The 15567-nt window shown below is 40.7% G+C and overlaps 8 protein-coding genes across 8 annotated transcripts; 3 read left to right on the top strand and 5 right to left on the bottom strand.

Annotated features, from left to right (window-relative positions):
* Positions 1–762: 762 nt before the first annotated feature.
* On the top strand, positions 763–1754 carry BCR41DRAFT_358043 (metallo-beta-lactamase). The gene has a single exon (XM_022024977.1). The coding sequence runs from the start codon at positions 853–855 to the stop codon at positions 1723–1725; it is 873 nt and encodes a 290-aa protein (XP_021879074.1). The 5' UTR covers positions 763–852; the 3' UTR covers positions 1726–1754.
* A 352-nt stretch (positions 1755–2106) lies between these two features.
* On the top strand, positions 2107–2557 carry BCR41DRAFT_358044 (hypothetical protein). The gene has a single exon (XM_022024978.1). The coding sequence runs from the start codon at positions 2264–2266 to the stop codon at positions 2522–2524; it is 261 nt and encodes an 86-aa protein (XP_021879075.1). The 5' UTR covers positions 2107–2263; the 3' UTR covers positions 2525–2557.
* A 373-nt stretch (positions 2558–2930) lies between these two features.
* Positions 2931–4125, bottom strand: BCR41DRAFT_358045 (hypothetical protein). The gene has a single exon (XM_022024979.1). The coding sequence runs from the start codon at positions 4041–4043 to the stop codon at positions 2994–2996; it is 1050 nt and encodes a 349-aa protein (XP_021879076.1). The 5' UTR covers positions 4044–4125; the 3' UTR covers positions 2931–2993.
* A 122-nt stretch (positions 4126–4247) lies between these two features.
* BCR41DRAFT_358046 (hypothetical protein) lies at positions 4248–4721 on the bottom strand. The gene has a single exon (XM_022024980.1). The coding sequence runs from the start codon at positions 4677–4679 to the stop codon at positions 4434–4436; it is 246 nt and encodes an 81-aa protein (XP_021879077.1). The 5' UTR covers positions 4680–4721; the 3' UTR covers positions 4248–4433.
* A 43-nt stretch (positions 4722–4764) lies between these two features.
* On the bottom strand, positions 4765–6061 carry BCR41DRAFT_339025 (NMT1/THI5 like-domain-containing protein). The gene is made up of 2 exons (XM_022022135.1): positions 5361–6061; positions 4765–5207 (listed from the first exon to the last, which is right to left on the bottom strand). The coding sequence occupies exons 1-2, from the start codon at positions 5961–5963 to the stop codon at positions 4773–4775; spliced, it is 1038 nt and encodes a 345-aa protein (XP_021879078.1). The 5' UTR covers positions 5964–6061; the 3' UTR covers positions 4765–4772.
* A 1501-nt stretch (positions 6062–7562) lies between these two features.
* Positions 7563–10581, top strand: BCR41DRAFT_358049 (hypothetical protein). Its single transcript, XM_022024981.1, has 2 exons — positions 7563–8062; positions 8147–10581. Coding segments are annotated over exons 1-2 (2082 nt in total). The 5' UTR covers positions 7563–8060; the 3' UTR covers positions 10227–10581.
* Positions 10582–11144: 563 nt separating this feature from the next.
* BCR41DRAFT_325227 (glycoside hydrolase superfamily) lies at positions 11145–12891 on the bottom strand. The gene is made up of 2 exons (XM_022021574.1): positions 12284–12891; positions 11145–12139 (listed from the first exon to the last, which is right to left on the bottom strand). The coding sequence occupies exons 1-2, from the start codon at positions 12606–12608 to the stop codon at positions 11232–11234; spliced, it is 1233 nt and encodes a 410-aa protein (XP_021879080.1). The 5' UTR covers positions 12609–12891; the 3' UTR covers positions 11145–11231.
* A 306-nt stretch (positions 12892–13197) lies between these two features.
* BCR41DRAFT_388122 (Phosducin-domain-containing protein) lies at positions 13198–15131 on the bottom strand. The gene is made up of 3 exons (XM_022027964.1): positions 14104–15131; positions 13742–13968; positions 13198–13566 (listed from the first exon to the last, which is right to left on the bottom strand). Exons 1-3 carry the CDS (start codon positions 14914–14916, stop codon positions 13311–13313), a joined length of 1296 nt encoding a protein of 431 aa, XP_021879081.1. The 5' UTR covers positions 14917–15131; the 3' UTR covers positions 13198–13310.
* Positions 15132–15567: the final 436 nt, after the last annotated feature.

A 15567-nucleotide genomic window follows, 5' to 3' on the forward strand; every position in this document is an offset into this window, starting at 1 on the left:
TGGATTGTGATAACAATGAGAAATGGAAGTCTTCAGTGCCAGTATGCTTTGCAGCCCAATAGAGAAATACATGAACTATGCAATAAATGGAGAAAGAAAGACTGTAGGTTGTGCAAACGTTACCGCTTTTGTTTTTTGTTTTCTTTTGATTTTTTTTTCCTTCCTGAGAACAAATTTCAGTATAGATGTGGACATGGTTTTGTACCTGTTGTCCTTTTAAGAAAGTTCATTTATCCAGGCATAAGCATATATGCTCACGACATTAACAGCAACAACAGCATCATTCAGAAAAAAAAAAAAAAAAAAAAAAAAAAGTATACTTTTCAATAATGTCCATCCTTTGCTCCCACAAAGCATACAAAGCATTCCTTTTCCACTTGAGGGCAACCATCTGATAAACTTATGTATCTCTACACTACGCAGTGGTGTGTACTCCTCTGTAACTGCGCAGAGGGTAATAAGGTGGCAAAAATAGTGGATCGTATGTATTACAAATTACATATTACGAAATGTAAGGTTTTTTTTCCTTCTTTTGCCTTCACTTTCTATTATTGTTTTGTCATCATCCTCCTCATCTCTGAACGCCGCATAATGTAACAAAGCTTAAATATTCGTTCTTCTCTCAACCGAATTGGTTATTTGCCATCAGAACTTTATTTTTGAGCTTAAAAATGACGAGAAATGGGATCAACTGCGCAATCAAAAAACAAAAAAATTATAAATAGGGGTCTTTTTCCCATGCAATTTCTTTTTTAAACATCACATATATATATTATATCCTAACTCCATCTGTCTTCTCTCCCTCAATCTTCTTTTAGCTCTCCCCCTTTTTTCTTTTCCTTCTTTCCCAAAATGAACTCTACAGCATCCTTTGTATGTGTGACTTGTGGCACAAACACTCCTTCCGATGTTTCTGGTGCTCCTCTCAAAACCTGCATCATCTGTGATGAACCTCGGCAATACATCCGTGCAGGTGGACAGGAATGGACTACACTTGATGAGCTCAAGGCTAGCAAGAAATACAAGAATGTCTTCACTCCTACTGAAGCTGATCCGGAGCACATGATCTCTATAGCTACCACTCCCCAATATGCAATCGGTCAACGAGGCATCCTCATCCGAACTCCAAAGGGTAATGTCCTTTGGGACTGTATCACTTACATTGATCAAGAGACTATCGCCAAGGTCAAGGAACTAGGTGGGCTTAAGGCTATCATCATCTCTCACCCACATTACTACTCTTCCCTCAAGGAGTGGAGCGAAGCCTTTGGTGGGATTCCTGTCTATACTCACATAAACGACCAAAAATGGGTCCAACGTCCTGCAGAAAACCACATCTTCTGGGAAGGCACAACTCTTCAATTGTTGGACAATGAGATTACAGTGATGTGCCCTGGAGGCCATTTTGACGGATCAGCACTATTGCTCTGGAACAAGAATTTGTTGGTCGCGGATACGATGATGGTGGCTGCGTCTCGTAAATCAGTCTCATTCATGTACAGCTTCCCGAACTATTGGCCATTAGGACCACAGGAAGTGAAGACTATCTGGAAGACAGTCCGACCATTTGAATTTGATAACTTGTTAGGGGCATGGGTTGGTAAAGAGGTTATTGGACATGGACGCAGTATTGTTTACGAGAGTGCAAAACTCTATACGAAATACAGTGGGCATGACGCTTCCAAGTTTTACGGGGCAGACGAGGAGGAGCTCGCATTCAACTAAAAGGAATTGAAATAAATAAATAAACAGATAAAAAAAAAAAACTATATATAACTATATATTTATTTATATACTCTTGCATAGGAGACTGGAATGCGCCGTGTGTGTACGAAATACGTGGGAATTTTTTTTTTTTTTGCTTAATGAGATCATTTGAATATCCAGTTCACATGTGGAAAAAAAATTTTTAGGTTTGTAGCGCCACCATGGCCACATTGTCGGGAAAAATGAAAAAAAAAAAAAAGTGGCGCTATGTTGTTTCAAAGAGTTTTTATTTTTACTTTTATTGCACCTTTTTTTTTTTTTTATAGAATATAAAGACACATCGAGGTTTGGTCGGTGTAGCTTGTCATCCATAAATAGCCCCACTTTTATCATCCCTTCTCTCTTTTTTTTTTTCTTTCTTTCTTCTTTTCATTCTCAAAACCACGCACACCGTCTTTCCATATTCCTTCCCCATCTCTTCCTTACTTGCTTCCCATTTAAGCAACAAAACCAACTTAAAAAAAGAAAAAAGAAAAAAGAATAAACCAATTTCATCATGAAGAACTTGTTTTTCCTTTTGTCTGCTGTCGCTGTTCTCTTGTCCCCCGCTTTGGCTGACGATGTCAACTCCGAGTGTGTAGTCCATGCATTCAAGCCTTCGTGGTCCGCGATTAAAGAGTGCTGCCTATCGAACATGGGAGGATCCGATTTCCGGCGCAATAAATTGTTCTGCAAATTACCCACCGGTAATGAAGGTTATTTCCGCAGATGTGTCAAGAAACTTGGCTATGCTTCTACCGTCGATTGCGTTTACTAAACAAAACTAAACAAAGCAAAACAAAAAGAAAAATCCTTCGTTAATAAGGATAGTAAAAAAAAAAAAAAAAGAGGAAAAAAAAAAAACCTCAATCAATAAATCAATAGTATATACGTAAATATTTGCAATTCACTCTCTATGATCATTATTATGATAAGAATGGCCCTGAAGGTCGACTTTTTTTTTATTTTTTACCCTGTGGTTGAATTTGCCTTTGCAAAGTGTCTCACAAAACGTGTAGCACATGCAAGCGGTGGATTTTTTTTTAAAAGCGTCTAGGCGTGCTGGGCGTAAAAAAAAAACTATCGTGTCAAATTTTACTACAAATACTTTGTCTTTATATTTTACTATTTACTTCTTGATTTACTAATTTATTTTTATGTTATACTTTTTTATTTTTATTGCTCTATGGTTTATTTCAATGTTTTTACTATTTTATTTAAATGGTTTACAAAGTGTATGTGTTTTATTATACATTGTAGCTACATTCTGTCATGTCATAGTTCACTCCTCTTTTCCTATGGTCATCCACTTCATTGTACCAGCATTTGATCTGGAACCGTGTCAAAGCGTACTGGATTTGCTCATCCCATCTAATTGTAACCCCGCATTCCCTTGCCAACATCTCACTCCTGTACAAGATGGCGAAACAGTCTTTGAGATATTGTTTCAGCAACTCCAAATCCTCAAAGATATCTCGAAAAGAATAATCCAATACCTGGGACATCCTAGCTCCAGCTCTAACACCGGCTCCAGTTCCAGATCCTTCATTTAGTTTTTTAATAAAAGGGACATGCATCGCAATCTGTGAATCGCCATCACAAGTCGATACCAACTCTGTACGTAGTCTTTTGTATCCTCCTATCCCCTGATACTTCTCCTTCTGGCACAGCTCTGGGAACTCTGCCAACACATTGATATAGACATACGCATTCATAGCATAGTCAATCACTCGATCCCATCCAAAGCTATGTCCCCAAGAGAGAAAATACAGTTGTTTCAATGGAATCTGAGGATGCTGTGCCAATCCCAACAGAGCCTCCATCTGGTTCTCAATCATCAGGTACTTGACTGCGGTCGCCAGATCCAAGTGGTTGCTTGAATAGGAATATTCCTTGGCGTTTGGTGATGGATGCGCATGCTCACATCGAGCTTGTTGAATCCAATATTCAATCTTTTGATTCTCTTCATTCAAATAAGGTGCATAGAAACCACGCGAGTCACAAAATGCTTGATTCTTAGCCAGAAGCTCGTCTGAGAACAACTTCCCAGATGTTTGATCTGAGATTGGGAGACGACCTGCAGGTGGATATTTCTGACGTTCCGTTGTTGCAAACTCATGGATCGTTTTAGTCAGAGAATCTGTAAAATAGTGAAAGGTCTTTGCAGATTTGGCTTGTTTAGGATAATCGCGTGGGATAAAATCGGGAACGGGTTCCTGTGTTCGAGGATCCACGGATTGAGTGAGCTTGAGATGGCTGGCGAGGGACTTCCATGGGACATTATGATCTTGGTGCATCCTATCTTGGTTATTTATACTTGTTTGAAATAAAGAAAGGTGATGAGGAAAGTAAAGGTCGGGAAAAAGGACGAGAGGCTATCTGGTATAAAAAAAAGGAGGATTGAAGGATTGTCTTTTCTTTCTTTTATTTATCTCTATCGAAGGCTGCGGCGACCACCACGTGCACAACTGCGGCATATATTTTCAATTAAAATAAAGTTTCTTGCATTTTTTGTTTTTATTTATAGTTTTATTGGCAATTGACGCTTCCCTTCGCAGGCATTATCCTGATCAGGTAGTGAGGGTATTTCTCAGCCCGTGTCACCCATTTTTCATGCTGAGGATTTAACTCCTCTGCAGAGAAACAAACAACGGAGCACCCCTAGCGCCAACTCCCTTTTTTGTTTACTAAAATAAAGAAGAAAATAAAAAAGGATTGTTCGTCGGTCCCCCCAATAGCAACCAGTAGGATTGTGAATTGTGACATGGCAAAGTAAAAAAGTAAAAAAAATATGTTGCCTCGCCACGCCAATAGATCCATATAAAAAAGGAACATTTGTAATGATGTTCATATTTATTAGGATCCATCAACGTGGCAAGGGTAATTAGAAAATAAAATGGTGAGTAAAATGACATAAACAAGCATTTGGGCATTTGAACAAAAACTTAAATGTGAAAAGATGAGTTCCTTACCAGACTTTTTTTAAAAAGAAAAAAAAAAAAAAAAAAAAGTCACAAGGACCATTTTTAGGCTTGAATAGACACAGCGGAGGCTGTCAACGAGACATAGTTGGAACAACCACACTTGGCTAAAACACCCGTATCGACTACAGGGTTAACAAAACCTGGAGCTGATTCAGGCTCCAAGGTCCAAGTCAGGAAGTCATTGGTCTGGTTCTGAACAAAGGCCTCATCCACAATCTCAAGGCGCTTGCAGTACTTGGTCACCTTATCCCAGTCGCGTTGAACGTTTTTGAGATCACGAGACATGTAACGGAACGAACGCTGGAAGATCTTTCGGTTGACCTCACTGTCCATATGAGGCTTCATCTCTACAAAGAGCTCATAAGCCTCCGCAGGTTGAGCAAACATGTAATCTGTCGCGCGCTTGACAGCTTTCATAAACGCAGCCACCTTTTTGGGATTGTTCTGGATGAAGGTCTCGTTGCCAATCAACAGAATCTGATTTGTAAAGGAAATATGAGAGAGAGAGAGAGAGAGAGAGAGAGAAAAAAAAAAGAAAAAAAAAAGAAAAAAAAAAAAACAACTTAAGTATGCCGCATGAGAGGAAAGGCAAATACTGGAATTGAATTGAGAATAGGAAGCTTAGCTTACCGAGCAGAAGCAGCAGCATCCGAGGTTAGCGAGCTCATCAATACGCAACATACGGACATCGTCACGAGTGCGACCTTGTTTGATCGACCATTCTTCCAACTCGACCATCTGCACATTCTCAAGACCAATACCTGCATCGATCTCTCCACGGATGATCGCGCCAGTGACGTTCATGCCCACACGGACAGCCGTGTAATCCGCAGGTGTCATACCATAATGGCGAGTCAACTCATCCAACTGGATCTTTCCAAATTCACCCACGTATCCGATCTTCTTTCCACGAAGGGTTTGGAAATCAGTGGTGATTCCGCTTTGAGAGGCCAAGTAGACCACACCCGTGGGAGGCTCATCCAAGATCGTGCCAATGGACTTGATAGGGAATCCACGGGCCTTACCAGCAATGGTATGGATCATAGCTTTGCAGCCGAGATCAACTTTTCCAGAGCCGATGATCTCGGTGACATCCGAGGGGTTGTTAGGTTCCAGGATTGCAACCTTGATTCCTTCCTCTGTGAAGTAGTTGAGCTTCTCAGCAAGGAAGAGGGGCAGATGGTATGGGGTAGCGTGCCAGTTCAAAAGGCAAGTGATCTTGTCAGTAGACATGGCGAAATGGGAAATGTTTTTTTTTTTGGGATAGATAAGATTATTGAAAAAAAAAAGAAGTTTCCTTTACAGTCGTGTGGAGAGTAGTGTTGATGAAGGAAAAGACAGCGAACAAGAAAAAGAATAAATGTGTTTTTTGATGGAGGTATTAATGTTTTTTTCTCACACACTGAATGCCAATTGTTGGGATCTTTCCTCTGTTCCCACGATTGAAATTTTTATTTTATTCCTGATAAGAGTCACAGATGCATATGCATTTCGAGACATTCATTTGCATCGTAATTGCCCAAACATCATTCCCTTGCCGCTCTGTTATTGTACGACATCATCTTGCTAAACAAGCAATATTTATTATACAGCTATACAGCGTATTAATTGTTACATCCATTTAAAAACGTTTTATCCTTTAAGCCCATTTTCAATTTGGACAGAAATAAGTTGTATCCGATATAAGCTAACATGGTTATCCTAAAAGTTATCCTATTCCCAAACGTTGATAATCGAATCGATCATGTCTTTTACATGTCCCACAATATCCCATGGTTAATTCCGCATGGCCACCTGCAGAATTTGCAAACGTTCGCCGTCCTTTTCAATTAGCTTTTTAACTTACCTTTGGACAATTTTTTTTTTATTCATTGGAATAATGTAAAAAGAAAACAGATAAAGCTTATTCTAAAGCAGATAAAACAATTAAAAACGCTGTATTACACATGAGTCACCGGATCATTCTATGCTCTTCTCTTCCATTTGGCGTTTATAACTATTGCCTTAATAAACCTTTCGTAATTAATAACGGACTAACCAAAAAGTGGCATCCGTATGAGTCCCTGATATAAACTGTCCATCAGATAGTTATGAGTGAATGGGGGAATGCGTATGGAATATATTTAAGCAAGAGGCATTGAGTCAATGGTGAATGGAGCAAATGTGTAAATTTGCGCCAATTAAAAGGCAGTCATGATCAAAATAATAGGGAAGGCGTCAGTTTATGCAAAAAAGCTGATCAATTACAGCTTAGCACAGACGTTTTTTTTCCTTTCAAATAGGGACATCTGTTACTCTCTTTTACTTGTTGCAACGTGAGTGAAAGGCCTTTTTTTTTTTTTTTTTTTTTTTTTTTTTTTTTTTTTTTAAAAAAAACTTTCATTGAAAGGCCGCCATTTCTACATGCTAAGTAAATATATATCTATACTACCTCTCTATCGGTGAACAATAATCATTAACTCACGAACGCATGGGCACAGGTCAACGTCAGCTCCAGAAGACCATACCTTCAGCTAAAAATACATCTCAAATATTGTGTCCGTACAAGAGCACGCAAATATTACTACAGGATGTTTATGTTAATGAAAAAATAGATATCTAAGAGATACCTCATACCAAGTTATCCATAAGACTTTTATTGTAAAACGAAACAAAGGAAAGGACATGCTCACTCCTCTCATAATGCCGATCAGTGCCATCAATATCATCATATGAGCCGCTTGGAATAAAGTGTGTACCTTCAAACTCTTCATTACATTTGCTACAAATAAATTAATACCCCTTGACTCCTTCACTTAGTGATCTGTCTTTTTTGGCTTCGTATCAAAATATCGCTGTTCTCAACGTTAGATTCGAATGGCGTAGATGACTCTGTCATGCTCTCATGATTTACTTCTTGAAAAGTCGGACGCTGTGTTGGATCACCAACAGCTCCATGTTGTTCCAGAATCTTTCTGTTGCTTTCACTCAAATCAGCTACATCTTGAATGCTTGCATTGAGAGCGTAAAGAGCTTTTTGCCCTGTGCTCCACTTCAGATGGATATGGCATTGGCCATCTTCTTCTTTGACAATCTGCCACATACGAACACAACCATCACTATATCCTGCCACCAGAAAATAATCTTCTTTGGAAACACCCCATTCAAGAGCCTGAATATATCCGCCTGCAAATGGAATATCAGCCAAGCACTGGGCTGATTCTGAGTCCCACAGTCGTGCCGCCCTGTCCTTACTAGCTGAGGCAATGTACTGGCCATCGCAAGAATAAGATATGGCGACTATATTGTCGGTGTGCCCTTGAAGCGTATGCAACACAGTCCGATGGCATCATGTAATGTAAATGAGCTTTCTCAAGAAATGTCATCTTGTCGACCTCTTGACTCCGAATAGCTCCATTAATTTTTTTTTTTTTAAGGTACGAGCCGAAAAGAATCAAATACCGCCCTGGATGCGTTATTGAGGTTATTTACAAGCAACCACTCTCTGAATCCTTGAATGAAATTGTCGAAGACCTGGGTATCAAGGACGAAGAATTCTCTTCAGGACATATTCCTTCTGCGCCACCTCGTTTTGGTCCTCCCACAAGAAAACTCACTTTTCAAGTCAAGCAAGATATGACGTCTCTGATGAATACACTCATTGAAACTGTAGTTGAAAAAAACCGCCAAGGAAAGGCTTTAGATACATCGATGATTCAGTCTCTCATAGAATCAAATCTTCCTGCCGATTATGGACACCTCAGGAGCAATCCTGCGGTTACTCGTTCCGCACAAGCAGGTAGACCTATAAATTCCGGATTTGAGAATGCAGTTATGCGCAAGTTGGATGGGATTCAAGCGCTTGCTATTGAGATTTTTGAGCTCCAAAGACAGATGAATGATCGGCTGATTCTGATTGACCGCAAGACGGAGGCTATCTTGACCATGAACTACGAATTGCTTGAGTATACTATCCCGAGATTGTTTATCGTATTACCAGATTACACAAGTGACACAAGTGATTGGGACCCAGCCAACAAACTACGCACCAGATTTCGCTTGCATTTTATTTGCGAGTGTGGAGAGCACACTCAAGTACCTGGTAACAAAGATCCGCCGCACTACCCTCACCTTGCTCGTCATGAAGGATACATCATCAACAGACCGACAGAATTCTTTAAAAAGTATGGGCCTTACGTGCTGGTGATGCTCGAGATGCTTAAGGCGGGAACAACATTTGGGGGATGTGTGCTGCCAGCGCTAAGCAGTTTAAAAATCGTAGAAACTCTCAGTATTGCACAGCTCGGTATCAACTCGATCAATCTCAAAACCATCGAAGGGGTTGACTACTCTCTGGCATTTCTGGAAGAAAATCGCACTCGATACCGAAAGTTAGGTCTAGAAGATTTGCATACGAGAAACCTAGCAGCTGAAAGTACATCGCGTTATGAGCTCGCTGCATATTTGGCCGGAGTTGATGGAGCAGAAGGAGTGGACTTGCGGCAGCTGAGCTCTTATTTGGCAATGAATGATACAGGGAACTTGTATGGGAATTTGTTTCGTGTTGTAGCCGAAAATGGTCATGTCAAATGGGTTTGTCGCGAACACTTCGACACTATGCAGGAACAGTCCTGCATCCGAAAAGTCAACGAGGCGATTAAAACAGGTGTATTTGATGTCCAACTTGGTAGAATTGAAATGTCTTTAAAATCCGCGATTGAAGCTTTAGAGATCTATCAAGCCATTGGTAAAATCAAGAGACTTCACGAACTTGATTTAATATTGCAATGGGACCAAGAATATTTACACCTTGTCAGACTGAAGGATGCAATCTCGAAAGCGAAAATCAAGGCGGTCAAATTGACCTTGCTACAATCATCAAAAGCGTCGGATACCAACATCGAAAGGCCTAATCAACAATTATATAACCCTCTTTTCGAGATTATGCAGCTCTCTTCTACCCAATCTTTTGAAATCAACCAAGTCCCCAAGGATTTCCTTAAACAGTCCAGTCCGATGGAGGTCGATTTGCCGCATTTGAAGCATTTAAGCATTATTGGTTCATGGGCAGTGGATAGGAAAAGGAGAAGACAAGATATGGACAAAGATATTGAAAAACTTAAAGCGCTGGTCAAAAATGCAACAAAGCTCTCTAGCTTATCCTTAAACGTATCAATTGAACGATTACCTAAAGTCTTCAATGCGCTTTCTCAATATCAGTCCTGCCTCGTTAATTTTGTCAACCTTGGCCTCCGTGTGTTGCCATCAATGAACGACGAATGTATTCAAAATAGTACTACTATCTTAGATCTTACACAACTGTTTCAGCTACATGGTGCGCAGTTGGAGACACTGGATCTTCGTAATCTTCGACTGGAAGGTGTTGTGGTGGAGGCTATAGTCAAGGCGACAGAGAGGGTTTCGAGGCTGAAGGAGCTGTACTGGCCCAACCGGAGCCAGTACCTTGACGACCAATATATCAAGAACCTCGTTACAATTGCTGTTCAGTCCGATTGACGTCTTTTGCATATTGAAATGAATAATGTTGACACACAGGTACGATTACTGCAGTCGATTCCATGGAAGCGTATGCGCGAATTAAGGATTGAGGATGTTAATGATGGCTTCATGCCTGCTGACGTTTGGAAGGCAATAAGGACTGAGAAAACTATGCTGACGGCATTAATAAATGGTATGAAGGGAGCAGCAGAGAGGCCTGAATTGAAATGCTTTAGGTATACTGCAAAGAAGCTCTATGCGGATGGGCGACGATTACTTGGTCATATCCTTTCCATGGTATCATTCAAACGCCTTGATTTAAGGATGGGATTGACTTGCGATCAGGTAGTTGAACTATTCCGCTCGATGGACAATCCACATGTGCAACATATTGTGCTACAGACGGAAGGCTGGAGCAAAAGCAACGTTCAGGCCGTCTTAGATACCCTTCTTCAACGTTTCACAAAGCTACAGTCAATCGTTTTGGGAGGCGCAGACATTACCAAGGAACAGGAAGAACAACTTCATTCCAAAGGGATTACGCTTGATGATGAATTACCAAGTGGCCACTCAATACAGAATATAAAAGATTTGATGGGCTGCGTCGTTGTAGAGGTGGATAGGTACTTGTCCATAAAGTCCCAAGTTGACTAGTCTGTAACATACAATGCCTGTATATCAAAAACCGCACATATGCTAGCTAGAAAGAAAAATTTTGGCGAGATCAGCTCAAACAGAGATGTAGCCCTCACTCGATATTTAAGAAATAGAGAACAAATTATGTAATGTTCCTAGGGGATGTTGACTTAGGGAAAATGAATAGATATTATTACTATTATTAAGATAGTACGGTTGTATATGTCGAGCATTATCATTAGTATCTGATACTGTCTATCCTTATCAAAGATATTGAAAGTATCGAGGCTTATAGAAGCTGGAAGGAAGAAATTATTTTATTTTATCGGCTATATGGAATAGAGCTATAGGCCATGGACTGCAATGTGTAAACTTAAGCGCCAAGCTTTAACTGGCTAAGCAATCGGGAAGTTTGACCTTCAGTTTCTTATCAATTGTCAACAGGCCCCAGAAGCCCTCGACTGCAGAACCAGGCCAAACCTTCCAAGGAGCATCAAAGAATTCAAAGTAATAATACGGAAGCTGTTTTGCATTCGCATCACAGAGCCATGTGTCAATAAATGTCTGCAGGTTAGGGATCGATGGGATGGATGCATTGGTGTTACTGCTTCCTGGGAATGTAGGCCAGCCCACTTCAGTGATCCAAATATCCAATGGATTGGCATTGCCCTGGCTCACAGCCGGCTTAACAGACTGCTCTAGGTATTTCCAGAACCATGAAGCAGCCTCTGAAACAGGTGCGCCTGAAAAGAATGGATGTAAATTGACGCCGGCTTTATCCTCATGGTTCGTCAACGGAGGCTTGTTCGCGCTCTCGAGATCTGAAGTGAAAACAGGGATCTCAGGATGGCCCGATGCCACGACCTGGCTCTTCACTTGTTGAATATGAGCCAATAAAACATCCATGGGTTGATAGTTATCAAAGATGACCTCGTTACCGACCGAGACCCCAATCACGTTCGACCAACCGTACTCCTTCATCACTGCAAAAAACTCGGCGGATTGACGGGTGAAAGTTGCACTGTCCTTATCGATCCAGATACCGACAACGACTTTCAAGTCTAATTTGAGACGTTGAATCGCATCGATTGTATACCTGAGTACATTGCAATCTGTTCCGTAAAGACGCACACGCTTAGTTGTCTGCACAAGAAGCTGGAGCTCCTCATCCACAGTCTGTTGAGTGTTGTAGCAGTTAGGAAGCTGAGCGTTCAATGGAACGTAGGCCATGCCATAAAATACGCGTTTCAACTGTTGGACTGTGTTAGGAACAACTGTACCGTCAGGCTTGGTCACTACAGGTGTCATTTTAGGGTGTTGAAAAAAAAAAAAAAAAAAAAAAAAAAAAGCAAGTTTAGTTAGTAGGGCAAGAGGTTGATGTGGTGGAGCTCATGCAGGCGCTATTCATATTGGTATAGTGGATAGGAACATTAGTATACCTGTGTTCCCTTGAGCATGACCACTGCCTCCTTTGCTAGACTTATTGTCCTGATTCTTCTTGTGGACTGCAAAATACCAAGCCAAGACTGCAGCGGCAGCGATCAAGAGTAGAGCAATGGTACCCAAGACGACCACTTTGCACTTGCGAGACCTCTTTTTCTTGGCAGACGAGCCTCGCCGTGCCTTTGCTAGAGTATCAGCGCCAGCACCAACACCAGCACCGGCGGTAGAAAGTTCAGCATGGCGTCTGCGCTCCTGTTGTCGATGTTGTTGAGGCGTCATGTTGGTCGCATAGGTCTCATCATGTTGTGGGTGCGGTGTCATGATTTTAGGATAAAATAAAAAAAGGCGCACAACGTGCTTGTGTGTCTGATATTAGATATTAGATTAAAGAAATAAATATGGATGAACGTGCGTTAGAGGGACAACTTGGATTAGAGAAGAGAAGACTGAAGAGATATGGATGTAAAGTATGATTAAAGTGCTTAGGTATCTAGCAATAGAAGGAAAGAGGTGGGAAGAGGCAAGAATGGAGCAGACCAATTGACATGGACAAGGGTGAATGAGACTCTTCATTGCGATGAGAGAATGATGACAGCGATGGGAGTACAGACAATTACACTGTTTTTCAAGAGAAGAAACATTATTGAATGTTTTAATTATTTCAGGCACCGTTTGAATCAATTGAATTAAGCAATAGGATAATGATTGTTCCTGCATCGTCATTCGCTGGATTTTATTTCGATGACAGAATTATCTAAAGTTTAAATGTCTTTAATTCTTTACAAGCCAATTGAGATTAAGCCATGCCATGGTCAACTCTGTACATGTATATATAATTATTATCATTATTCTGTAGCAATCAATTTGCTTTTTGATCCTTTAATGGTTCCTTAGCCTTACACGAATATCGCTTGTATTACAAAAATGAATATTATTTATTACTTTTTCTTTTTTTCTTTTTCTTTTTTGTTACAAAACAAGTGAAGAGAAGAAATAGTCCACTGCCTATTCGTTGCTGGCCTTTCATACTCTATGAGTATAGGCATCGTCTTCATCACTATCCCTGGCTTCATAGGCCTTGTATCCATATTCTTTTATATCCCCACTCAGAATACCACGTCGACTTTCATTTCCTGATCCCGAGCTTAACTTCGACATCATATTCAGATCCTCAAACTGTGATGACATGGATGACATTGAAAAAACTGGTGAATCCAATGATGACTCAAAGAATGAACTCTCTCGTTGATATTGATCATGTGGAGAAAAGATCTTGTATCTAGACGAGTAAAAAAAAAAAGTGGTCAAAGGAAGGAGAAAAGTATAGAATTGTTAATTGAGATTATTTACATAGTTCCGCATCCTATATGTTTCTCATAACCATCGGGCTAACCAAGGCCAGTACATGATAAAGAGAAGTAAACAAAAAGACTGAACACAATTTCAAAGCATACTTTGTAAAAAGATCTTCGAGTTCACTATCATCAAAATCCTCGCTGAGCTCATGAGTGATCATAACCAAGTTGGCGATCAAATCACCTGCTCGGTAGGCAAGAACTGTCGGAGAGACTTCCTCGTCAAAATCAACTTCACGCGCCTTAATCCTTATAAATTTCGTCGTCGCATACCGTGCTGCCAACTGAATCAGGCATCCATCCAGTTTTTTGCATGCAGGATTATACTAACGTAAAGAGACGCAAAAAAAAAAAAAAAAAAAAAAAAAAGACGAAGGTGTTAGTGCTGTAGCTGCAGTACTCTTATCAAAAGAACATTCAAGAGTATAAGAATGTTAAATCATGGAGAAGAGATGGTTTACCTCGCTGTAAATATGAATGACAACTGTGACATCTTTGCTTTCCATGTCAATCGCATTCACATATTGCGCTGCATTCATCTCCATCAACGATCCAAAGACTCTCTTCTTCCTAACTGAACTAGCTCCAGTCCCTGACTTGTCGGCTTTTGCAGCCCAGCTCATGTCCTGAAGCCGACTCCCTCGAATCCTTTCCAGAACGGCTTTCTCATCTTGATCCTCTTCTTCTAGTTCTCGTAATGCCTTTTCGTCCTCATCCTCTTCGTCTTCATCCAATAGTCCCTGTGCCTTCTTTTCTTGTCGTTCTCGTTCTTTGTCCTGACGATACGTTGTTGTCATTGGTGCCTTGGACAACATCCGCGCATTATAACTCTGTTGAGACGAAAGTCGTTTCTGCAACTGTTGTTGATGGTGGTATTTTTGGTCCGCGATAACTCCTTTAGGTCCTGTATTGGCACCAGTATCGCGTTCTGGGTATTTATTGGCGCCTGCTCCTACTCCTGCTCCTCCTTTACCACCTGTTCTTGCTGACGATCCGATACGGCTTGAAGTCTTGCCATCTATTCGATCGATTTCTCCGTCTGTGAGTCCTCCTGTTTCAAGATCATCGTTATTGTTATAGTCATCTTTTGGGCGTGTGAATCGTAATTCGGATTCGGATTCTTCAGATTCAGATGCAGTTGAGCCCCAGTCTTCTGGATCATTATTGTCGTACAAGTACTGAGCTCTTGTTTCAGCTCGATGGTCTCGTGGTGCATTACTATTGGTTTCTGGGTCTGGCTCAATGTCCAGTCCCATCCTCTTGGCCTCTTCCATGACTAATCGATGTGATGTAAGTTAAGGTTGAAATGGACAAAGATGAGAATTTGCAGTCGTTTACAGGAGAGAGAATGTGGAATGAGTTGGTGAGGAAAGAAAAGAAAAGAAGAAAAGAGGGGGTGCTCACATGGCAAGAAAAGAAAAAGAAAAAGAAAAAAGAGAAATGGCCTGTGAGGTTTGTGGAAAAGATACATTTGATGCATCGATCCAATTCGTTCATTGGATAGCTTGTCAAATGCATAGCAAACATGGTCCTTGTTTTAAGGTTCAGATTGTCGTCTTCTTGAGAAGCTCATTCGAAAGGTCAAAGGACTAGTGCTGTCTTTTCCTGGATAACAATCGTCTATTCTCTCTCATTATCATGACTACTCCTCTTCACACAAATACATTTCGCTACGGATAGCTCATTTTCATCCGTGCTGGATCTGTCAAAATGCTAGTCTCACTGATCATGAAAAAATGTGCTTGTCATGTTGATTAGTGAAGGTAGAGTTCGTGTATGAAAGACATTAGCTGGATTAGCAACACACTCGTTTGTTTGAATGCTGGAAATAAGGGTCTCAATCATCTTTGGAATCCATTCAGCAGGTACAAAGATAAAGATGTTACGATAGAAGGTGATACACCCCTCAGGTCAGCAGAGAACCG

Source organism: Lobosporangium transversale, assembly GCF_002105155.1.
Source record: "Lobosporangium transversale strain NRRL 3116 chromosome Unknown BCR41scaffold_32, whole genome shotgun sequence".
Taxonomy (NCBI): domain Eukaryota; kingdom Fungi; phylum Mortierellomycota; class Mortierellomycetes; order Mortierellales; family Mortierellaceae; genus Lobosporangium; species Lobosporangium transversale.

Excerpts from the sequence above, each read along its gene's own strand:
- BCR41DRAFT_358043 (XM_022024977.1), top strand. The coding sequence starts at position 853 with ATGAACTCTACAGCATCCTTTGTATGTGTGACTTGTGGCACAAACACT.
- BCR41DRAFT_358044 (XM_022024978.1), top strand. The coding sequence starts at position 2,264 with ATGAAGAACTTGTTTTTCCTTTTGTCTGCTGTCGCTGTTCTCTTGTCC.
- BCR41DRAFT_358045 (XM_022024979.1), bottom strand. The coding sequence starts at position 4,043 with ATGCACCAAGATCATAATGTCCCATGGAAGTCCCTCGCCAGCCATCTC.
- BCR41DRAFT_358046 (XM_022024980.1), bottom strand. The coding sequence starts at position 4,679 with ATGCCCAAATGCTTGTTTATGTCATTTTACTCACCATTTTATTTTCTA.
- BCR41DRAFT_339025 (XM_022022135.1), bottom strand. The coding sequence starts at position 5,963 with ATGTCTACTGACAAGATCACTTGCCTTTTGAACTGGCACGCTACCCCA. Across the intron at positions 5,208-5,360 it reads GATGCTGCTGCTTCTGCTCG|ATTCTGTTGATTGGCAACGA; the intron begins GTAAGCTAAGCT and ends TTTACAAATCAG.
- BCR41DRAFT_325227 (XM_022021574.1), bottom strand. The coding sequence starts at position 12,608 with ATGACACCGCACCCACAACATGATGAGACCTATGCGACCAACATGACG. Across the intron at positions 12,140-12,283 it reads TCATGCTCAAGGGAACACAG|TGACCAAGCCTGACGGTACA; the intron begins GTATACTAATGT and ends TGACACCTGTAG.
- BCR41DRAFT_388122 (XM_022027964.1), bottom strand. The coding sequence starts at position 14,916 with ATGGAAGAGGCCAAGAGGATGGGACTGGACATTGAGCCAGACCCAGAA. Across the intron at positions 13,969-14,103 it reads TCATTCATATTTACAGCGAG|TATAATCCTGCATGCAAAAA; the intron begins GTAAACCATCTC and ends TCTTTACGTTAG. Across the intron at positions 13,567-13,741 it reads CTCGAAGATCTTTTTACAAA|ATACAAGATCTTTTCTCCAC; the intron begins GTATGCTTTGAA and ends TTACTCGTCTAG.